Raw genomic sequence first — 25,017 nt, 5'->3', positions numbered from 1 at the left:
ATACAGGAGATTATCTAGTAAAAAACAAGTGTGTTGTGGATGAAGTTTAGCACCAAGGACAGGTATGTTTGTAGATGATATTCAGCACCAAAAACAGGGTATTAAGTTTAAAACTTAGTCTGTTTTTCCTCAAATTGTTGTGTGGACCTGTATGTGGACAGAATTCAGCACCAAGGACAGGTATGTTTACTTGCGAAAGGTGTTAGATACTAATATAGGTGTGTTAGTGTGTGGTTGGAGTTCAGCACCAAGGACAGGTATTTTACCAGCTAGTATGTTGATGGTGTTCAGCACCAAGGACAGGCATGTCTGTGTGTATGTGTGTGTGTGTGAGTTTGTGTGAATATTGTTCAGCACCAAGGACAGGCATTTTACCAGCTAGTATTTTTATGGAGTTCAGCTCCAAGGACAGGTGTATTTACCTGTTCCTCACGTGTGTTTTAATTGTTTCTCACCTGTGTGTCTCACCTGTTTCTCACCTTTGCAGGCCTCCCTGAAGTGGAAACAGAACACCTTGGACGTCTCCAAACAGAACGTGACGTCGCAGCTCGCCGCCATGTCAGCCGCAACTGCCTCCGTCGTTACTCTCACATCAGGTGATCACCAGGACCCCCCCATTCACACCCTTCCTTCAACTCCCCCATTCACACCCTCCCTTCAGCCTCCACCACCAGCCACCCCCGCTACAGAGTGGGCTGGTCCAACCTCTGGCACTTTCCTGACAGATTTTGGATCACAAGATTCTGTAGAAGGGGTGGCAAGGGTGGAGGGAAGGGACAATTTTTTTTCCATAGAAAACACTTCGTGACACAAAGTATTTGCCAAGTCAGTTGCAACATTGTTGCTATTTTGTAGCAAACAATATTATTGTTGCAATTTGACATTGACCTGACTGTGGCAAAGTTGTGTCATGAACTGTGTGCCAATGGGATGGTGTCAAAAGTTTGCACATTTTCACAAACAAAATCACTTTGCTTGTGATTCAGACCTCCAGTCAAAGGGTAAAAGTGAAAGGTCAACATTTGTAGAACACAAATTTTTAATTCCACGAAAACATAGATTTTCTTTTTAGCAAAACGACTAATTCTACTCTATCTGAGGTGTGAAAAATTGACTATTTTGTGTGGTGTGAAATTTGGTTTTGTTGTAACAAAGTTTGATCTTAAAAAGGTAACTCCACTTTAACCTTGTGTGCCAGATCTCTACAATTTTAGACCCATCTTTTAAAACATAGAATTTGTATTTAAAACAAGAAATTTACAGTTATTTCAGCAGTTCTTTAGGCTAACATGCAATTTTTAGTATATCTTACTGGCACACAAGGCCACAATGTTCTGAAAGTGTGCTAACTCCCAAACCATCTCACTTCTTTTTTCTTTTGGTTTACTTTAATTTCTTTTGTAAAGTAATTTGTACTTATTTTAAGATATGTTTTGCATTGTTTGTTTAACTTATGACTTATTTCTTAAGTTGTTTGGTTAGTTTTTGTCGTCTTTCGTTGAGGTTTTAAACCAGTTTTGGTTCTGAGTTTTTGGGTTTTGGTTGGTGGCCATTGTGAGTTGGTTTTTGTTTTCATTGTTGGATTTTTATTGATTTGTAAAGCTTTTAAAGCTTCATCATCATCATTTAAAGCTTTGGGTCTTTGTTTCTGGAATTTCCTTCAATCTTTGGTTCAGTGGCATTTCTTTTAACAGTATTTACATTTATTACATTAATTACAATATTGTTTTAACTTGCTTTTTCCTGCATGCAAACTTATTATGCATGATGGCAACAGACGATTGGAAAAAAATAGGTATTTCATGCCTTTCAATTTTCTTTATTAAATGTTGGTAAAATTATGTATATTTCTGTTGACATCTATAACTTAGAAGAGAGTAATTTTGCAGCAAAATAGTAATTTTGGCATAAAGTTAAAGAACTATGCAAGAGAAAAGTGCATGTTGCATATAGTTAATGCATGCTGCTATAACTTGAGATGCACAACATTTGCCTTTTATGCTTTTTAACAATATTAAAAAAAAACTGCCAGTAGATTTTCTTTTCTGATATCTATGTATCCCCTGAATCAAGAGATCTAGCTGGCTCACCCCTTTTTCTCTCAAAAATGGGACATTCCTGTTAAGTTCTTTCTGCCAGTGCTTGCCTATTCTATTGAAACATGGGGGTGTGCAGGTAGATTTCTTGGTTTAAGGGATGTTCTTGCTTGCTATTGTATCTAGAACCGTGCATATCTAAAATCTGTGCCTCAATGAGTTAGTGTTATGATCAGACATAGTTCTGGATAGTCTTGCTGTATCTAAATCCAAGAACGTAGATTTGCTCTAGGTATGGTTCTGGATAAATGTGGACTATCCAGAATCGTGCCTGAGTGTGGTTCTGGATAGAGCACGATTCTGGATATGCATGGATATCCCTTCAAATAGTTCTGGATGAAGTAGTGTTCTTGCCTTGCTGTGCCTGACTGTACTTCATCCAGGAACGGTTCTGGAAAGTTCATGCATATGTTCTGGATAACACACGGTTCTGGATAAAGCCCGGTTCTGGATACACTACTATTCTTAATTGCCTTGCTGTGTCTGACTGTCTCTTGCTCCCCGCTAACCGCATGCCTCCCGGACGCTCCCTACACAGACCTGAAGCACCAGAAAATAGTGGATCGCTTCCGGGGTACTCCCAACAACATAAAAGGTGCACACTAGAAAATTAAGCTAGCCAGGTTTCAGTTTGTTTCACCCTTCTCATTGCTGTAAGTTTTGAAAATTTGTAGTTTAAGTTCTTGTATTAAAATTATGGTACTATGATGACAGTTGTATTGTTTCTGATGATTTTGGTATAAAAGTGAAAGCCTTGGATTTTTTGTAGAATTTTACTTTTGGTAAAAGTTGTGTTATACATAACTAATGTTCAGAAAGGTCTGAAGAAATGTCATGAGAGGCCCTGAAAAGGGATGAAACAAATGTTATTGGAGCAGAAGAAGGTTGACTTTTACTACTGGTTTTGTTTAAAGAAAATAGGGTGGGAGATTTTTGTTCAGTACAATGTATATAGAATGTCATGGTTTTGTTAAGAAGGTCTTCTCAGATTTGAGTTTAATCGTAAAATTTTTAGATATGATCTTTCTTTGAGCACTGTTTATCCGAAGAGGTCAGGAATATGCTGAAAGTATTGGCCAAGGTTTTTGACTTCCATAATCTGCTTTTGTTGTAACATTATTGCAGAAAAGTTTGCTGATGCTTTAATATAGCTGAGCTCTCCTTCTCTTCACTTGCGACCTTGCTGTGTCTCTAGTTTAACCTTGACCTTGGGTAACGCTCTGTAAAATTCTGGAAGATTTTCCCAAGATCTTCCTTTTATTGGTCTTGAGTTTCTTTTGGTACGGACAGTCTGTAAAATCTGGTCTGGATTTTGTTCTTTTATTTTCTTAAATAAAGAATTTTAACAAAATAAAAAAGATTTGGTCTGGATCCAAACAACAGAATTTCGTTTGTCGACAAAATTTTAAAAAATGTGCAGACGGTTCCAAGATGTTCCCCGACTTGATTGACACCCGGTTGCCATGGTTACAGGTGAGCCAGAGCAGACGGACTACACAGCAGTTGGATCCGCCGTCACGACGATTTCGTCCAATCTCACGGAGATGTCAAAGGGCATCAAGATGGTGGCCGCGTTACTGGAAGATTATGGGCAGGGCGAGCGGCTGTTGGATGCGGCACGAAACCTCGCTGGAGCATTTTCGGACCTGTTGAGCGCCGCCAAACCTGGATCTACTGAGGTAAGAACGGTTCTGTGGTGTCTGTGAAGTTTTGTTGGATGGATGTAGGACTGGTACAAATTAGGACAGTCACCTCTGTGTTCTTTGTAGAATTTCATTCTGAAAACACGTTTGAATTGTAGGCTTAAACCGTATAAGCGAAACCTTGATCTACAGAGGTACATGTAAGACCCCAAAAATAGTTTCATCAGATTGGTAGATACAGGATATAGGGGTTTTCTTTTACACCACCTATATTGTCTCTCACCTTGCTGACATTTACTTGACTGTCTGTCAGACACCTTCCTCAAAGCTTCTGACTGGAGTTCTCCTTCTCACTGCTATATGTAGCCGAAGTAGGTGGCACTTTTGCAGCAAGAACACAATCCCAAAACATGGCTGAGTTTAATGACTGGCTTATCACTTCCTTATCCAGACCACTTCTTTAATCCATCAGATTCTCCTGATGTCTTCTCTGTCTATGATTTTGGGATTGACAAAACCCAAAAAAAGCGCCACCTACATCGGCTACATATAGCAGCGAGAAACAGAACTCCAGTTAGAACCTATATTTGAAACTCCAGTTCAAACTCGTTCCAGACGTTAGAACCGTTTTTGTGGTGTCTACGCGGTTTTGTGTCCCTATTTCCGCTGCGCTTTGTTATGAGAGCTGTGTGTGAAAGTGAGCTGATCAGGTAATCAAATTTAAGGTGTCCCCAAGGAGAGGGGTTAAGAATTCTCACTTAAGAACCAGCCACAAAGAAGTGCACCTGAGACCGTTAAGATGTGTGTGATGGCTGGTAAGTTCTTAGTGTTTGAACTAAAGTTTCAGGTAAAATTCTTGACGTTCAGGTAAAATTCTTAAAGTTCTTACTGTTTGAACTTAAGTTTTGGGACTGTGTTTCTACTTTTCTCAGGGTTTTTGTAGAATTTTTTCTTGTTCCTTTACCATGTTGTCTTGACTCTGTGTATGTGTTGGGTGCGAGGGTTGGTAAGTTCTTAGTGTTTGAACTTAAGTTTCAGGTAAAATTCTTGACTGTTTTTCTGAGGGTTCTTGTACTAGACTTTTCTTGTTCCTGTACTGTGTTGTCTTGACTGTTTAGATGTTGTTTTGTTACCTTTCACTGTTTTCTTTCAGAAGTCGTGTCTCCTGTATTTTCTTTTTGTGATGCTCAGCATAGTTTTTTTAGGTCAGCCTTACAAGCCTTTAGTTATGCTACTTCTTTTTTTTTATTCTTGATTCAAAACTGGAACTGTGATTTCACCAACATTTTGTACCTTACTCTAAGACTTACATGTACATGTGTATATCTTTTTAAACTCATTTTCTATTCTTGCTGTGCTGCCTTGGGCACTGGAAAAACATGAAAACTAATTATGTATGGGTGCTGAAATCAGCATCAGCTTTAATTCAAAACCCTGGCGAAAACACGGGTTCTCTTCATTATTTACAGTACCTGAAGAGAAAATATTTTAAACTTTCGAAACGCACAGCAGACCTCCTGCCTAACACACAACGACGGTCGAAACCTTAGAAACTTTGACTAAATGACTTTTGCACCCTGCCGAACCACTCAGTATCAAAATAGCCCAGCAACATCTCTGTTAAGAGCGCTGAAATTGATGGCCAAATCAACCAAACACCGATGTTTAGTTATCTGTGGAAGTGAGTTGTATGTAAGTGGAACTTATTTGAACCAGACGGCTGCAATGTTTTACAGAAATCAATCATAATTTATTCAATTCAATTCAGAAACCACAGTTCCAGTTTTCACTGTACACCAATGTAGTTTTCCTGCTATGTTGCCTTTTGTTCACCTTCCATTTCCCCGCCAAATCGTTTATTCGCCAGGGAACGGACTTGTGGGAAGCCTGCCGCCTCCTGATGCTACGAGAACACGAATTCCTCGACCAGATTCAGCCCTACCTACCAGGGGTATAAACAAACAAACAAACAAACAATTGTTTATCTCACAACATGATTGTAAACAAATTCACCAAGGTTGTGGTTTAACCGTCTAAAATCCAGCATGGCACCGGAAAAAAGTAGCTGTTTCACCAACGTTGAATCTCTCACCAACAACAAAATTACTGACAATTTTTTTTACTGCAGACGTTTTGTTACAGCACTACACATGTAGCTCAACACTTCTTAAAAAACTCTGTAATTAACAGTTTAACGAGATTTTCTCTCCTTCTAGCTTATATAATTAGCAGGTTTTCTCCTAGGTTTTTAATCTCCAAGTACAGGTAGATGTCAGGCCTGTTTTGGATGTTTTTTTAGGCTTTTGTTGGGTTTTCTATTCTGCCAGCTTTTTTGTGTGTACACTGGCCTAACTCAAAGTAAAGCTGACAAAATTTCTAAAAAAAAACTCGAAAACAGTCCAGACCTCTGCTTGAAGAGTTTTGTCTCACTGAAACTTGAAGCTGTGTACAAATATTAACCACTTAGCTTCTTTGCTTTGTAGAAATCTTACTAGATCTTCTAGATGTTTCCAGCTAGTTTCTTTTCTCATATAAAATTAATGCAATATGATCTCTGCATAGCTCCTGTATTTGGTGTTGGCTTTCTCTCCTTGCTATTCTTAAACATTTCTTTCTTTTCCTTTTATGAAGGCAGGACTTGACTCTGATCCTTTGTTCCTTGTAAACTTCTCTGTCCCAGTGTTTAACAGAAGTCTTTCAGCTTTGATTGAATTTTTCTGTGTCCTACATGGTTGTACCTAAACCCAGACCAGTGTGTAAAATGTTTCACTTTCTAAGTCTTACTTGTGTGTTGTATTCAACATTTAGATCTATTTTTATTTCTTCTTTTTAGAACTTGTTTCTTTGGCCCTAATCATTATTAAGAATAAATTAAATTATTAAGCTAGATACTGTGTAGATTGCTGTCTTTTTAACATGTCCATGGATTTATGTTTACTATATTGTCTTTTATTTTGTGTTTATTTGTAGTTATTACCAGTTATAGAATTCTTAATTTTTGTTTGATTGTGACCTGATTTCTGAGTATATTGTGTGTTGTCTCTACCTCAATCAGAACCAAAGTAACCCCTTTGTCTTCTCTTTTCTCTCTCTCTCCATTTCTCTTCTCTCTCGTGCTGTCCTTCCCACCTCAACCCCCGTCTCCTGTCGTAATGTCCTCCTTCTGTGGTTACCATGGCAACGTTCCTCCTTCTGTGGTTACCATGGAAACAGCGCGAACCTGAGGTACTGGGGGAACCGCTCAAAATACAGATGTTTTCTCAAACAGACATCGGTTCTTGGAACACAGTCATCAGAAAAATAAGGATTCAGAGAAATTTTATTTTTTCAAGAATCAAATCATTAGAAAAGTTTTTTTTTTAATTCTACTGTTTTAAAGAATCATTATGAAACAAAATTTGGCTTGAACAATAGTAACCATTTACCTGATGAATTTGGTGCCATTTTATACAATGTTTTGGCAGTGACTGTGTTCCATGAATTAGGTGAAGACCACATAAAGACTTTTCGTTAATGTTATGTCAATTTCTTTCTATATTAACTACATTGCAAATCTTGTTTGTATAAAATGATAATGTTTGTTATAGGTTTGTAGATATAGAGGGTAGAAACTGACCTAACACAATCGTGGAATGACTGCATGTTGTGTTTGCTATTGTGTGTGACATTCAATCCTTTGTGGGTTTTATAACCAGTCTGATAGCATATAATGTACATGTATGTTAGTGTATTGTAAAAAATACATCAAGCAACAGTTACTGGATAAATTTTGTGAGGAGTCTGGTTCCAGTCAGCTTCCACTATCTTTCATCTGTGACTGAAAATGAGGGAATCTAACCAGTTGCTTGATTTATTTTTTTTTTGGTGTAAAATTTAATGTTCTGCCTGAATGTCTAACTTTTTTTGATGTACATGTATATAAAAATTACAATGTATATGACAGAAATGATTGCTATATTTGGAAACGTGAAGTTTTGAAGTTGATGTGTGTGCATGTTGTTTGGTGATACCTAACCCTGTTACATGTACGTATACAGCACCAGACCGGTTATTGTGTAGTTCTGTGCCTGTGTTGTTCCCTGTTTCCCACAAGTATGTACCACCGATGCATTGGCCATGATTCAATTACAACCAAATGTTCAAGGAAGGAACAGTACAAGGTGGAAAAAATATGTGTGGGGAATAAAAAATATGAGAAAGGAGGATAATATTAGAGAATGGACAGGCATGATACTAAAATGAAATGCTAAGAGAAACATAAAACAGAGAAGGCCTATATAGCTAGGGTGGAGAACAACCAGATTGTCTGGTGCCCCAACGGTCGAATAATTAGATTAGAAATAGAGGGGTTGGTGAGAATTTAGTGTTCAAAATATCGGGTCGGTCCATTACTGGACTTAGGGGGTTAGAGCTATGGTTTGCACTAGTCCAATCTTCCCACATTTGAAACAACCAAACAATGATCTTCCCACCTGTTTTTATTTGGACTAAACCATTTTTCTCACTCATAAATACCAAAAATTCCACCTACCTCTCAAACTTCAAAGTGGTACATTCTGAATAAGATTCTTGCTTAAAAAAAAAAAAAACAAGTCGTAGAGTTCAATCGTAGGGCAAAACTGTCTTCGTTGAAGTGGAAAAATTGTGCAGGTATTTTGTCGGTCTGTTTTTGTTCCACCTTACTGAGTAGCAAGGTGTTACCAGTTTCTGTGTTGAACGTGTCACTGTCTATTTGTGCTTATAAACCTGCATTTCTCCTCTGGTCTCTCAGTCACTGATGAAAGCTAGTGGATACTAGCTGAAACGTCTGACCGTTTAGAAAATAATATCCAGTTGCTCGAGTAACTGTTTTTTGGCGCATTGTCTATTGTGGGTTTTTTTCTGAGTTTGTGCCAAGAAAACCACTGGCATGCCCACCCTTGCCCCACTGTTGAGTCATAGACGAATAGTAACAGTGCCTACTGTTGTGGGCCACAGTAAATTTTTAGGGGGTTGTCATCAGTTCTAATTGGCAAGACAGAAAAATTCTATATCAAAAGATAAAGAAAAATTATCTACCCAGTAATTTCATGCTGTGTTATAAAGTTAGCACTACAGAAAGTGAGGTAGACTTTTGGTGCAAATTTCAGTAGTTGCCAGTAAAAATCGTCAATGTTTTGTTTCGAGTTTATGAACAAGAATTGCATCCTTATATTACTGGAAACATAAGACAAATGTGTTTTGACAAAGTGGGGAGGGCACTAGTCTCCACCAGACTCCTGTTGCAGGCTGAATAAATTGTAGAAATCGGCTTAAAAATGGGATATAATTGGCCAGAGGAGTTTCCCGGCCATAGAGGGTCCAATTGGCCGTGCGCGCAGGCAAATGGAGCTTCTCTGGCCGGCTACCTTCTCTGGCCAATTATATCCCCTTTTTAGGCCCATTTCTACGATTTATTCAGCCTGCAACAGGAGTCTGGTGGAGACTAGGAGAACGCAAGAACCAGTCAATAATTTAGTTTGGCCACAGGTCCTGCCTTCAACAACTCTCAAAAGTGTCACTGACGAAAGGTAGTGGATGCTACCTGAAACGTCTGACCGTTTCTGAAGTCATATCCAGTTGCTTGAGTAACTGTTTTCTGGAATATGAGAACCAGCGGATAATTTAGTTTGGCCCCAGGTCGTGTAGTTGGCCGTTACCCCCCAAATTAGTATTCAGCCGGTATGTGGTACAGAGGTGTGTCCTGATGTAATCACCCACCGCCCGGCTAGTTTAACACGGTCCACCCTTCCGTTTTACCGCATTGTCTACCAAAACAAGTATGGCGTACGAAGGGACGATAGATCCGTCGTGGTTTGGGGGACAACAGTCGAGTAAACGCATGAGAACAGCGGTGATACAGGTCCCATATTATGGGGCACAACATCAACAAGGGATTCAGGTGCACGTGGTGGTAAGATTCGAAAGGGTTTGAACGATGAGATTTGTGACTGATTTGGATTGTTGTTTCTGCTAGGGCCTTGTTGTCCGACTTGGTTCAAGACTTTTAGTACTCGTTCTAGGCTTGTGCTTTGAAGACTTAAGTGTCAAAATGAAACATTTTGGGTTGGAACATTTTGTTAAATTTTGTTCTACATGTCCCCTAGTTTAACACGGTCCACCCTTCCGTTTTAACTCATTGATAGATCCGTCGTGGTTTGGGGGACAACAGTCGAGTAAACGCATGAGAACAACCGTTTTACAACTTCCTTACTATGGGATACAACAACAAGGGATTCAGGTGGTGGTAAGAGTCGAAAGGGTTTGAAAAATGGTAGTTTGGGAAGTCTGAGATTTGGAGTTCAATTTGTTGTGTTTGGTTGTTCAACTTGTAGGCTTGTGTTTTGAAGACTTGAGTGTCAAAATGAAACGTTTTGTGTTGGAACATTTTGTTAAATTTTGTTCTACATGTCCCCTAGTTTAACACGGTCCACCCTTCCGTTTTAACTCATTGTCTACCAAAACAAGAATGGCGTACGAAGGGACGATAGATTCATCGTGATTTGCGGGACAACAGTCGAGTAAACGCATGAGAACAGCGGTGATACAAGTCCCCTACTACGGGGTACAACAGCAACATGGGATACAGGTGGTGGTAAGAGTCAGAAGGGTTTGAACGATGAGATTTTTTACTGATTTGGATTGTTGTTTCTGCTAGGGCCTTGTTGTCCGACTTGGTTCAAGACTTTTAGTACTCGTTCTAGGCTTGTGCTTTGAAGACTTGAGTGTCAAAATGAAAGGTTTTGGGTTGGAATAATTTTATTAAATTTTGTTCTACATGTCCCCTAGTTTAGCACGGTCCGCCCTTCCGTTTTAACTCATTGTCTCCCAAAACAAGCATGGCGTACGAAGGGACAATAGATGCCTCGTGGTTCGCGGGACAGTCGTCGAGTAAACGCATGAGAACAGCCGTGTTACAGGTCCCCTACTACGGGGTACAACAACAACAGGTGGTGGTAAGAGTCAGAAGGGGTTGAGAAATGGTAGTTTGGAAACTGAGATTTGCAGTCCTGTTGTTGTTTTCTGCTAGGGTCATGTTTTCAGAAAAAGTTTGGTTCAAGTACAAGCATGGGTATCAGTTTGTGGTAATAGTAGGAAGAAAATGCTTGTTTGAGAAATGCTAGTTTGGAATGTCTGAGATTGGGAGTTGTTGTTTCTGTGAGGGCCTTGTTTTCAGGCAAAGTCTTCTACACCAACATGGAGTTCAGGTCTGAGTAAGAGTTGGAAGGGTTGGCAAAGAGTTTGGAAATTGATTTACTGAAGATTTAGGCCTTCTTCTACATGTATGTAAAGTTTTCTGACAGACGATCGAGTTGGTAGTCTAATGGCTACTGTCTTGCTGTGGTTACCAAAAGATCTACTGGCAGTACGGGACAGGAAGTTGTTTTGAATTCAGACCAGTTGTTTACAAGTAGTGCAAGACTTGTTTTGAAGACTTGTTTTGAGTGTGGACTGAAACGTTTTGGATTCAAGCACTGATTTCATGGAGGGTCATGTTTGTTGTTGGCTGTAATCTGAAATGCCAATCACATTTTGGGGACAGCAGTAAGAAGTGACAAGAGTTGTGTTAGGAACAGGCATAAATGGACTATTGTAGCTGTAAAACAAAAATTTTAATTCAAAAATACTTTTGTTACAAAATCATAGTACGTCTGTTTAATTCTGAACTTAAATTTCATGTATAGATGATGTGACAGATGGCTACTCTAGTTTCTAAAAGACAACTTAAAACTGGTTTCTTAAACTGCTTAGAAGTTTCATTCAAGGATTGTACAATTCATAATGTTGTTGGTATGTACAGTTATGTACATTTAAGTGGCTGGAAAGGTTACGGACAAAAGGTTGCCGAAGCCCACATCATTTTGCCAAGTGAAGGTGGTTGTTACGTGTCATTACCTGGATCTCTCAGGTGTTTAACAAGGTCTTAACAAAAGTGTGATGTTCTTACTTGTCAGTCAACTTTCACTAGTCAGGATCGTACATGTAAGAGACAGGCAGTTGTCTATAGTTGTTTGAGGCTTAGTTAACTTGGGAGGTAATGTTTTCTAGAGTGTTCTGTCAAGTTTGTGTAGTTTATGAGTAACTGTTGGTATTTGGACAGAACAGTTTAGAATTCTGAATGGAAAGAATTCACAGGGAGAGATTATTTTCAGTCAAAGTGTTCAGTTTGAGGAAAGTTATCAGAAAATTCTTTGTCAGTGATACCATTAGATTGATTCTACTACCAGACAACAGCTGCTCAACAAGCTAGGGATTGACTCTAAGTCACTGTAGGTTTTTCTTAAATCTTGGGCCAAGGAATCCTCCCCTAAAGCAAAATAAAATAGATTTCAGGTTTCCAAAAATAGTTTCACTAGGTTGGTAAAGTATTATAGGATATAAGGGTTTTTTCTACACAACCAAATATTCAGATTTCAGGTTACCGGTATGAAATGTTAACATGTCGACACATATCAAGCAGCTTGTTTTTTCTTTTTGTTTACCTGTTGTTGTTTGTTGTTTCCGCAGCCCCGTCAAAACCTGCTGACGGCCGCCGGAAACATTGGAGAACATGGCCGAGAGGTTCTACACGAGATGGGGGAGGTGGACACGGACCCTCGCTTCCAGGTAAAACTTACTTCAAATCTTCTTACTTCTTCTTTGTTCTTCCTTAACCTAACCCTTCAAAAACACCAGGTGTTAAGTCTATAAAAATTGGAAGAGGTTGACATGCTTCCAGGTAAAGCTTACCTCTTTGTCTCCTTCAAAAAGCAGCAGATCTATATATCAAGCTAGTCTTTGGAAAATTTCTTTCACTACTTACAACAGTCAGTGTAAAAAAAAAAACTTCTCTGACTTCAGCAAAACACTAAACTTCTGTTCTAGGTATTACAACTTTTTTTTCTTCTTCACTGACCCACGGTTTCAGGTAAAACTGTATTCAACCTTCTTGCTTACAGCTAATAAGCATTCAATCTTTTTATCCAACAACATGTCCAAGGTTCAAGGCATAGTGACTTCTTTTTTGTCTACCAATCTCCTTTGAAGTATCTGTGTTCTAAAACAGCAACAGTGATTGGGTCTAAGCAGTTTTCCCAGTGTCTGCAAGCTGACAAAAACAAACAGAGTTTGACCTGTACATGTGTTCTGTAGTGTGAGGCAAACTGTGCCCTGGGCAGTCAGGGATGGGTAAGTCTGATTGACATTTGTCTAGTACAACAAAAGTCTCACATCCGATTCCTGGATCACTTCAGAGTTGAGTCACGACACTACACACACAAACGGATATCCTGTTGGCATATTTTGATTTTTTTTACTGATAAAAAGTTTGACACCTGTTTGGCATTTCAGTCACATCAAATACAATGAAAGTCTTTTCTTACATGACAAAACAGATATTTGGCTGCCACCTTTTTTTATTCAGTTAGGAACCTCTTTCCTTTCGACTGACGTTGTTCTTACTTTGATTGACAGTTTAATAGGACAAGAGTTTGTAATAGTTCCAGGCTATGGCAGTAAAAGTGTGGCAGAAATCCTTGAGACAAAATTGACCAGTGTAATTAGCATGTTAAGCACGTGTAACTCACAGAGGAAAAAAGCCTGGGGTCACAAAAAGTGGTTACAAGGCCAGGTGTCCCATGAGTTTTGGGATAAATTTTGCAGAAATTTGGGGGGCTTTTCCAGAGCCAAAATCAAGGAAGTGTGCCTGATCAACTAAAGAAGGGCTAACATTCTGATGTTGAATTTCTCTGTTGAATGTCCCAAAAGTGTCACAAAGAGACTTTTTGGTTGTCGCTGCCTAAATTTCAGTGGTCAGTGGCCTACGGGACACCATTAATTTTGAGCCCTGAGAGGTGGTCTCTTGTACCAGTTTGGCTCTATTTAGATCACTTTCTGAGATTTTTGGTGTGATTTTTGGTAAAATATTTGAGACAATTTTGTTTGGCCAGGGTACATGTAATCAGCATGTTAAGCACGTGTAACCCTCAGTAGAACTACTAGAAGTGCCTGGGGGTTTAGGGTGGGCTCCGGTACATACATGTACATGTGCGTCATTTCAAAGGCTGACCTTTCTTATTTCCAAACCAATAGGTCTAAATTGTTACTTATGTACACGTGATGTTAGTGTATCTTATTAACTTGTCAGTCGCTCTTAGCTTTGAGATGAAAAATATTTCTGTTCTTGCTAAGGCTTAGATCACTTTTTGCAAACTTTTCATACTGATTCCCATACAGTCAAAACTGCCCAATCAGCTAAGAAGACCACTCAGATGACCAATAAAATCTGGTCTATGTGGACAGGTGGTCACTATAGACAGGGTTCGTACTGCTTGTGGCAGTCACATTGGCCAAAATGTGGTCACATTGGCCAGGTGGTCCTTTTGCAGAGGTGGTCACTTGAACAAGTTTGACTGTAGTGAAATTCCTTTGTAAAATTTTTATGAATGACTGACTTGGAAGCTATTGTCAAAAAAGTTCAGGACATTATAAATTTGTGAACTTTCCTACAGTTGTATCAGAATGATGTCTAGCAAAGCCATTCAGTCCCCTTCCCCCTAAAAAAAAACAAGTTTCAACCATTAATGACTTTGTCTACCAAATAATCATCCCCAAAACTACAGATGAGACACTAGATTGTACATGTTAGGTGAACAGGGTCATGTAATAACATGTTTTGGGTGGTTAAACTTTTGTGGGCAGGTTCACAACCACTTATCATGGCTCACCCTCACTTATGATGATGACTACGCATTGTTTGGGAAGGCGTCACCATTCTAGCAAGACACGCAACAAATATTAAAGTTCATCTGTGTTGGTAGTAATCATAGTAAAACGTTGAACTTTATTCCAGCACCAGGGTTATACAGAGATCAAATTTTCAGCGACCACTGTCACCTTCATCAGGATAATTAATGACCAATCACTTCACAACGTGATTTCACCAGAGTTACGGTTTACAAACACGTGACCTTATTCACAAGACTAAATAACAATCAGAAATACTTTGTTTTAGCTTGTAGAAACAGCAATTAAACAATTCACGGGGTATTTTGATGACTTTGTGATATTTTAAAAAATTTGAATCGTCAAAAGTGTTGTTTTGGCCACGGTAGGATTTTTTTTTAAATGGTCACGTACACAATCATGTGAACTTTGTAAAGCTGTCAGACTTGTTCTATGTCAAAGTCTGATGATTCATGAACAACGTTGTCGAAAATTTTACGTGCGTCACACTGAAGACAGCCAACATGGGGGTGCAGACTGAAATTGTAGGTATTTGTGGAGAAGGCTAAGAATGTAGCGAGTAAGGCGGAGGATTGTGGCAAACACTATCTAAAACCTTGTTTGTTTGTTTGTTTGTTTATAAACAGGATGCCCTGATGGCCCTAGCGAAGGCTGTAGCGAACGCGACCGCTACACTCGTGCTGAAGGCTAAGAATGTAGCGAGTAAGGCGGAGGACCCGGCCATGCAGAACAAGGTCATCGCCTCGGCAACACAGACGGCACTGTCCACGTCTCAGCTGGTCGCCTGTACTAAGGTCTGGTGTTTGTTTGTTTGTTTTGTTTTGTTATGCAACAAGAAAACAAAATAACTTGACGTCTGCATAAAGGTCTGATGTTGTAAACTGTCTGTTTTGTTTATTTAGAGTTTTCTTTGGTACAGAATCAAAGCAACTGGTCGCCTGGTTTGAAGTTTGAAGTTTTCAAAAGTTGTGTTGTGTCCAGAATCATGCTTGAGCATAGTTCAGGATAGTCCACAGGTATCCAGAACTGTGCTTTATCCAGAACCTTGCTCAGAAGCCATTCAGGCACAGAACTAGATAGGCACAGTTCTAAAAGATTAAAGCAGAATAGAATAATTTCTTTACCAGTGAATTTATAGCTGTATAATGTATGTACATGTAGCATTTCACTTATAATTCTTTTTACTTGAAAAACCATCATGCTTCACATTAATTAAGTATGGCCCTATACATTTACCTTTTTAAAATGTCTAGTTCAAAGTTGAAGATTACTAAACTTTAAGATCCCCCCCCCTTCCTCCCCAGGTGGTAGCCCCCACGATCAGCCACCCTGCGTGCCAGGAGCAGCTGATCGACGCGGCCAAGCTCGTGGCCAAGTCCGTCGAGAAAACCGTCGACTCAGCACAAATGGCAACCCAGGAGGAGTTCCTTCTGAAAGACCTTGGAGCTGCGGCGACCCAGGTCACCCAGGCACTGAACGAGCTTCTCCAGCACATCAAACTGGCTTCAAAGGTTTGTATGGGGGAGGGGGGCATCTCAAGGTCACACAGGTGTGGTGTTTCAGCAACTTTCTGCAGCAGTGTCATCGATAAAAACAGGCTTCCATGGTTTGTATGGGGGAGGGGGGCATCTCAAGGTCACACAGGAGTCGGATTGGTATTGAAGGGTGTTTCAGAACAACTTTCTGCAGTAGTATCATTGAGAAAAACAGGCTTCCATGGTTTGTCTAAGGTCGGGGGATTCCAGGGTGTTGTAGGGGAAGGGTTGAACATACACACAGTTGAGCTGGACTAGAAATATGCACTCAAGATGCTTTTGACTGCTGGAAAACTTTGCTGCTAATATCTAGCAACCTGTAGTTGGGGAAAATTTTTGTACTTGGTTGTTCTTCTCAAAGGGGTCAGATCTTTGGCAGCCATTTTTTTTGTGTGCGGAACTCCAAAGATGCCAAAGACTGACCCCGTTTCCACGGTTACCCCATCCATCCAAAAGAAGGCGAAGAAGCCGGAGAAGATCGAGGAGCCATCTCCATCAGACCTGGAGGAAAGTACCACTGATGAAGAGAAGCAAGACTCAGAGAAGGAAGATGCTGAAGATGAAGAGGAGAGGAGGAGGAGAGAAGAGGAAGAAGAGAGGCTGCATCGCGAAAGGGTGATGGGAGATCTGAACGCGGCCGTGAGGAATGTGCTGGACCAGCTGGGCCCGGAGGAGCCGGTTGCCGGGGGTGATCTGAACGACGCCGTCCGCCGCGTCATGCAGACGACCTCCGACCTGCTCAGCGAGATCAAGTTCGAGCCAAAGGTTGGGCGGAGTGGCAGATGACCTCTCACCTACAACCTGCCATAACAGTGTGGAATGGCAGATAGATGACCTCACCTATGGCCTGTCGTACGTGGCATGGCTGAGGAACTCTCACCTATGACCCACCCTAACAATGTGACATGGCAGATGGCCTCTCAACTATGACCTGACCTGAACAACTTTCTTCAAGCTTGATCCTAACCACAGTGTAGTGTGGCAGATGACCTGGCCAGGATGGACTCCTTTGTCCTGCCTTAACAATATGGCATGGCTGATGAACTCTCACCTATGACCTGGCCCTAACATGTGTCTATGAGTCTTCACCTTGTCAACATTTAAGAACCCTTTTTCAGTGTAGTCAGGTACAGTCATGTCTAAGGATGTTGTAAGTTTACGCCTTAATTTGATTTTCAATTATGAGCTGCTCTAAGCTCCAGGTAAGCCTAATATAAAGATATAGATATTCTGCACTAAACAACTATTTCTCAAATTTTAAAATCTTTTGATAAGCCTTCTTGTGGTACAGTTTTTGTACCACATGCCAAGGCTGACCAGGTTACATATTCCCCCCACCCTGAAGCCTGAGGAAATGGAGGATTCATCTCGAGTTACCGCCACCGTGGTGACCACCCGAGAGACCGTGGAGGTCGGGCGCCGGAACGAGGCTCTTCTGGCCGAACTTGACCTTGTGGTTCGGATGGCGATGGATCAGATGTCACTCGGAGACGATACCGGAGGCTCGGACCTGAACGACGCTGTGCGAAGGGTGGTCAGGAGGCTGAACGACCTGATCAGTGAGGTCAAGTTCGAGGTAGAACTTCTCAGTGTGAAGAGTAGATGAAAAGTAGAGATGTCAACCTCCTTTGTGCTAAAACTTTCACCTCTTTGTTCAGCAGTGAAATTAAGTTTCAGGTTTATGTAAAGTAAAGTAAAGAACAACAGTAGAAAAACTAAAAACCTCCTTTAAGTTTGTGCTCAAATGTCTCTGTTTAGACTTTGTATAACATCATGTGACAACATTGTGCACACTCTCTTCATCAATGATACATGTACAGGGACATTTTCATGTAACTTTGCTCATTGTCATCATGTAACTTTTTCTGATAATCACTCTTCTCTGCTGACTTCTGATGTAACCAAGACAAGTCAAGTGTGCCATTAGCAGAAGGTTTCATCCTCTGGTAGTTGTGTCCTTGCTGTAACAGAAATAATTATTATTCTGTTTTGTACCTTAATATAGTGTACATGGACTATGTATCATGTTTTAGGAGAAGTTGTATAATAACTTCTTAAACTATCTTGTAACAATAAAATGAAGTATTTAACCGACTTTGTGTGATTCTTTTACTGTGCTAAAATTTCTCTCCTTCCTAATTCTAGGTTTATACATTCTGTTATACTATTTAGGAATTTGTGGTAGTTTCTGCTGACACAAGATGTTGAAATCAGTAAATGTAATAACTTCCACTTTGATACATTTGGTGCCAAACTGGCAATGTTTCTTGTAACTTTTGTTGTATCTCCCATTGCAAACCAGTGGTAATATCTACATGTTTTTACTGTTGTCATTTATTCATCTGATCTTTGATCTGATTTTCTTCCAGGCAAAGGGAGGAGAGCAGTATGAGGACCACTGTGACACCATCATCTCTGCCTCAGACAGACTCTTCGCTTCCATGGGCAACGCCTCAGACATGATTAAACAGGCCAAGATACTTGCAGAGGTAACTTAAAACTGTCTTAGAACAGTGCAAAGAAATGTTATTTAATCCAACATGTTTTACCAAGGCACTGGCAGAGGTAAAGAAATGTTAGAACCATGCAAAAAGAACTTGATGATAATGCAATTCTAGCAGAAGTGAGGAAAAGGTTTCCTTTGTCTTAGAAGTATGCTAAAAGAACTAAACTTTAAATTCAGTTTTAGCTTACAGAAAGCAATTCTTCTAGTGGCTGTTGATTAAAGGACAATGTACAAAATGTATATTCAGGATACTGTTTCTGACTTAGGGAGAATGAATGCTGTTTCAGCTTGAACTCCTGTCCATTGCTTCTAAATGAACCATGCATGATAGAGATACACATACCTATAATGTATGTATGTTCAGTGTAATTTTTAGGTTATCTAGACATATCTGACCTGTCTTTTTCCCCCCAGGCGACGTCACATTTAGTGAACTCTATAAAAAGCAGTGCCGACACGACAGACGACACAGACTCACAGAAGAGGCTGCTGGGAGCCGCTAAAGTCCTGGCCGACGCCACAGCAAGGATGGTCGAGGCTGCTAAGGTTGGGGAAAAATCGGAGAAAAAGCCTGACGATTTTTTTCACCAATGTACACTGTAGATACTCAAAAGTAAACTTTTAGACCACAACAACTGCTATGGTAAGAGAACACAGAGAAAAAAACAATGGTTGATTTTTTTTTGAGACACTACAACCAGAATGATGATTTTTTTTACATCATCGGATACTCCAAAATAAAAGGTCTGTATATATATATCTTAACAGTAGTGTAATGTAAAGTATGAAGTCAAACACAGATTGCTTTGTACAATTAGACTCAAGTCCACATTTGAAAACTAAAACTTTCAAAATTGTGTCAACAAATAGAACCTGATAGAAAATGTCTAATGTCATTTTTGATAGCGAAAAAAGTCAACTTGACAATTTTTTATGAAACTCATTTGAACTGCAATTGCCAACACAAAATATTGGACTTGTCCAAATTTTTGACTGTACAACTCCAGGCTTTTTCAAGGAATGAGCAATCCTGACAATTTGTGTTGGCAAATTGCAGTTCAAATGTGTGTTGTACTGATTTATACAAACACAGATGATTGACAATTCCTTTATATAAAATTTAATGAAATAATCTTTTGTCTTGTCTTACCCCAGGGCTGTGCGGTGAACCCGCATGACTCGGATGAGCAGGAGAACCTGAGGAAGGCAGCCGAGGACCTGAGAGCAGCGACTAACGCTGCTGCTGGGAATGCCATCAAGAAAAAACTTGTCAGCAAACTGGAGGTACGGGCCAGATAGAGCCCTAGGCCCTGGGGGCTTGTCACACGATGGGCAAACATTCTGTAAAGCCATGCTCATCATAAAAACTGTCAGACATTCTTAAAGACAGTCAGCACTGTCTTAGCCTACACCTTTGCCTATACCTTTCTTCATCCTTGCATCTGTTTTTTCTTTCAATGTTATGTTTCCCACCTTTCTTGAACTTAGTAAAACCACCCAACCCTTCCTGTTGCCTGTTCTCTCCCCAGACCACAGAAGAGACAGTAACCGTACAGACCATGGTACCTTGTGCTCCTTTCTCCTTTCTTTCATTTGTCTTTGTTGCGTTGTTTATCAAGCTTTTTCCTTATTTTCTTGCAATGTTCCATCTGTACTGTGTCCTTTCGTGTTCCATAGAACAGCCGTGTTCCATAGAACAGCAATGCTCCATAATGCATATATAGAACAGCTATGTTCTATAGAACATTTGGATTCTGTGTTCCATAGAACAACCACGTTCCATAGAACATCTGATTCAGATTCCATAGAACCATGTTCCATAGAACATCGGGTTCGCTGTTCCATAGAACCATGTTCCATAGAACAACCATGTTCCGTATATAGAACAGCCATGTTATCCTCAGTTCATCTGTCTGCCACCTTTCTGTTGCTGCTGTTTTTCTTTACCTCTTTCATTTCTTCTCTCCGTCCCAACTGACCTTCACTAAGGTCAAGCTGACTCACTACGACAAAGATCAGCTGAAAAAGATTCTTGAGGAGCTTCAGGTGTTCGTCTTAAGTTTCCTTTCTTCGAGTCTTGCTTCCCCGTCTTTAAGTTGTATCAAGTCCTGTGTGTCTTTATCAGTGCTTGTTTCAGCTTTTTGTGTCTTTTCCTTTTTGCATCTTGTGTGTCTGTCCTGCAATCACTCATACTGCCCCAACATGGACATTGTAAGTTCAACACTACTGACTAAAGAATGTCTTGTATGAGCCCATGCAGTATTTACACTAAGTAAGGATTGTATTTTGCTTTGGCATCCATTCAACAATTTGTATTGGTTTCTGGAAAAGTATCTTTAAGAATCCTGAACTTTCCAACAATCACAGTTTTTATAAGAAGTTTGTGTAGCAAAAAAGGATCTCAATTTGTTAAGATCAATTTCTCTTATATTTTCTGTTCTTTTAACTTATCTTTTCTGCAGAATGCAGCCAAACATGCAGCAGCCGTGGCGACGCAGACCATCGCAGCATCACAGGCTGCAGCCAGCTCCAACAAGAACCCCGCTTCACAACAACAACTCGTCACTTCATGCAAGGTAACTATGCTACAGTAGTGGCAATACTTAGTTACAATGTGTTAAACTTCTAACAAGAACCCACGGCTTCGCAACAGCAACTGGTTACTTCATGCAAGGTAACACCATACAAATGGCTACATTAGTGGCCACAGTTACAATGTTGCAATGTGGGAATGTCCCAAAAAGAAGCCTACATTGCAACAACTACTGGTCACTTCTTACGAGATAACATGATACAAATGGCTACATTAGTGGCAACATATACATACATTGTTGCAATTTGTGAAAGTTGTGACAAGAATCTCACATTGCAACTGGTAACATCCTACAGAATATGACAAAAACCACCTTGCATGCCATTGGATATAACAAAGAACCAAATGCTAAAAGAACTGGTGTCCTTTGCTACATTTGTTGCTAGTTTTAAAAGGTTTGTTGCTACAGTTAGTGGCACTTATTTAAAACCGTAGATGCTCTACAGGGAAACATATAGTCAGGGTGTGGCCCTTTCTAATCAGTAGGGAGAATCAAGTGATTCATCACCTGTCATATGGAAACATAACTGCCCATTTTAATCACAGTTCCTGTCATCAAACTCTCAAACGGTTCTGACTAATTCTCCCTACGTTAGGTGGGAACAAGGTTTCCCTCTTAGACAAATTAGCTTTTTCCTCTCCCCTCAATTTGTGGTTCGTCCCGAGGGTGTTTTGGGGGGAGGCAAATTGATTTGGGAATTGATTTCTTAATTGTGTGAGGAGATTGGTACGACCCAGAGGACAGTTCTGTACAGGAGGGCAGGGAGGGAGCAGAGAAAGGTCTGGTGGTTTTTGTGCTTTTGCCAAAATTGGTCGGTTTTCAGGGGTTCTTTTGTGCTGAATTTTTTTCTAGCACTCTGGTTAGTTTTTTTTTTATGTAGAATATGGTATGTAAATTGCTGCTGACTTGCTGTTCTTTTGTGTGGGACACTTATAAGGACAGGGATACAGTCCCAAAGGGTCTGGTGGATCTTGTGTTTTTGCCAAAATTGGTTGGTTTTCTGAAGGTCTTTTGTGCTGAAATTATTTTTTTCTAGGAGTTGCTTTTTATTTAAAAATTGTTCGGGTAGGATTATGAAGTATGAAGTGTAAGCTGCTTTTATAAGCTGCTGAATTGATGTTAGCCCATTGGTGACACTTGCAGTAATGAACAGACTGTGTGAACTGAATACTCTTCTACTCCAACCAATGTTCTGCTGTTTTAGGCTCTTTTTACTTAGTTGACAGCTAAAGATGTAGGTATTTTTTCTTGCTGCAATACTTTTGGGATACATGTACTTTTTGTGTTATGTGTACCTGTCTTAAAATTGACTTGCTGTAATCATTGTGTGTTTGTCATTTTACATTTACATGAAGTTGGAATGCATTATTCTGTCACAGTACATTCTACTGTGACAGATTTTTTCTTGACCAACAACAGTTTTGACATAGAAAATGTGTCACAGTGGTATTTAAGCATACAAGGGAGCTTTTTTCTACTATTGTCTAACAAACAGACAGTCCCAGCACACAACTAACCTTTTTCTATCATTTTCAAACCCTTTTCTATCATTCCAGCATGTTGCAGACCACATCCCCAGGCTTGTACAGGGTGTACGGGGAAGCAGAGCCCAGCCAGACAGTCCCTCTGCACAACTACTACTCATCAATGCCTCCCAGGAGTTTATTTCACCTGCCAATAACATGAACTCAGCGGCCAAGGCTGCAGTACCGACCGTTTCTGACCAGGCGGCCTCGATGCAACTGTCCAACTGCTCCAAGCAGCTGGCTCAGGCACTGGCCGAGCTGAGGTCCGCTGCACAGAAGGTTTGTTTGTTTGTTTGTTTGTTTGTTTTATTTGTAGCTGACCCAATAGGGTTATGAAGGCAGTTCAGGTACATTGCCTAACCCATACACCCACACCAGGAAGATATGTTTTTGCCCTGTTTCCTCTTCTTCTTCTTCTCTAAACAAATAAGATCAATGACCTGAACCAGATTTCTGTCACCATGGTAACTAGTGTTGGGTTGCATCATGTTGCAATTTTATAGCAGGAGGGATTTAGACTCCTGTCTGACCATATATATGAATGTGTTTTGAGTAAGAATTAACAGAGCAGACCATATGCAAACTAAGGTAAACATTATTTATGTCTGTATGCAAAAAACTGTGACTGTTGGACTTTGGGAATAGTTCTGCAAACTCCATTTTTTACCAAAAATAATGGCATTATTATTTTCATAATCTAAACAAATAGACTTAACATAACAACATCAAATTTATTTAGACGCACTGATATTCATCTAATTTATCTCCCCTGCAAATTTGAGCCATTTTGAAACATGTATTGTCGAGTTATTACAAGTTTTATTCAGGACCTAAGTGGTAGCTAGAATATGCCCTGGGCCGCCTTAGCTCTGCTGAGAATGCCCCTACTGTACTTGGTGACAGTGAGTTCCACTCTGCGATAGTTCTAGGAAAGAATGAGTTTTTAAACACCTCAAACCTTGGTTGATAACTCTGGTACTTGAAGGCATGACTATGAACTTTCAAGCTAAGATTTTTTGTGAAATTTCCCCCCTGTGTGTCCAGGCCCAGGATGCGTGTGGCCCGTTGGAGATAGACTCCGCGCTGGACACGATCCGTCAGCTGGACTCTGACCTGGTGGAGATAAAGAAGAGCGCCGCGCAGGGACAACTGGTCCCTCTACCGGACGAGTCGGTGAGAACATCCCTTCTACAATCTTTCCTTCCTTCCATCCATCCCTCCTTTGCTTTTTCTTCTTCCCTCTATCATCATTCAAGATCCTTGATTATTTTATATATCACTTCTTTGCACTGCTGTTCTTTTTTTATCATTACTCTTCTTTTTTCCCCATTTTGACTTTCTTGCTCCATCCTGAAGTCTTTCCTTCCTTCCTTTAGCCATCCTCTTTTTGCTTTCTTCCCTCCTTGATCCATTTTCTTTTTCTTCTTTAATATCATTTTCTGTAAGACACACTTTACCATTCTGTCTGTCTTTCTTTGCTTTTTTCTTAGATTTCTTCTTTCTTGTTCCTTTCTTCCTCCACCAGTTTTCTATATTATTGCTGTCCTTTGTCTCTTTTGTGTTGGTTGTCTTGTCGTAAGACAAGGGTCAACACTGGTCACTTTAGGATTGGAAATATTTTTCTTTTTCCAAATTTCATAGCACTTTTTTGCTTGGACTTGTTTGGAGATCCTTTTCAAAACTGTTTCTTGATGAAGATAGTTTTACAAGCAGTATGCCATTTTCCTAATTATTGTTCCAGCTGGCATACATGTAGTTTTTACATATAGTCACAAGGAAATTCGACTTTTTAAACTTGCAAAACCCTCCAAATTTCCACTGTTTTCTTATCCAAATCTAAAGTGACCAGTGTGGATGTAGTTTTGTTCTGTCTTTACTGACTTTTCCAGTTTTTCTCTCCCAAGTTCGAAGGTTGCCGAGCGACTGTTTACGCTTGTGCCAAGCAAGTCGGAGCAGCCATGGCACAACTGATGAAGGAAGCAGCCCAGGTATAAACAACAACAACAACAAACAACAATAAACAGTAAACAACATGGGGACAACAACAACAACAAATAAGCACACACTCAGGAGGCTTTTGTTTAAAGTTAAAACTTTAGATCCAACACAAAAAAATTCTCTCACCTAGAGCTTTCGACCAGTCACTCTGGTCTTCCTCAGTAGACTGACCCAGTGAGGCTTGTCACGTGGCTTCTTTGAAGTGTGATGTCAACACTGAGTCAGTCTACTGAGGAAGACCAGAGTGACTGGTCAAAAGCTCTAGGTGAGAGAACGTCTTCGTGTTGGATCTAAAGTTTTAACTCTAAACAAACAAACAAACACACACCCAGGAGGCTTTCTCATCACACACTAAACTTTGCATGTTCCTGACTCA

General features: G+C 40.0%; 1 protein-coding gene across 1 annotated transcript in view; it reads left to right on the top strand.

The window, feature by feature from the left end:
- LOC109467495 (talin-1-like) overlaps window positions 1–25,017 on the top strand; it is a gene marked incomplete at its 3' end in the record, with an annotated part of 133,275 nt that overhangs the window by 67,102 nt on the left and 41,156 nt on the right. The window contains exons 17-27 of the mRNA XM_019765507.1: window positions 488–596; window positions 3,570–3,775; window positions 12,266–12,364; window positions 15,109–15,276; window positions 15,787–15,993; window positions 18,387–18,506; window positions 18,938–19,069; window positions 19,679–19,807; window positions 20,986–21,099; window positions 22,674–22,922; window positions 23,688–23,816. Coding sequence (XP_019621066.1) covers window positions 488–596; window positions 3,570–3,775; window positions 12,266–12,364; window positions 15,109–15,276; window positions 15,787–15,993; window positions 18,387–18,506; window positions 18,938–19,069; window positions 19,679–19,807; window positions 20,986–21,099; window positions 22,674–22,922; window positions 23,688–23,816 — 1,662 coding nt within the window. The remainder of the gene's footprint in view (window positions 1–487; window positions 597–3,569; window positions 3,776–12,265; window positions 12,365–15,108; window positions 15,277–15,786; window positions 15,994–18,386; window positions 18,507–18,937; window positions 19,070–19,678; window positions 19,808–20,985; window positions 21,100–22,673; window positions 22,923–23,687; window positions 23,817–25,017) is intronic.

Source organism: Branchiostoma belcheri, unplaced genomic scaffold (assembly GCF_001625305.1).
Source record: "Branchiostoma belcheri isolate BF01 breed outbred unplaced genomic scaffold, Haploidv18h27 scaffold180, whole genome shotgun sequence".
NCBI lineage: Eukaryota > Metazoa > Chordata > Leptocardii > Amphioxiformes > Branchiostomatidae > Branchiostoma > Branchiostoma belcheri.
Note: the sequence above shows the minus strand (reverse complement) of the source record. Positions and strands in the feature narration are given on the sequence as shown.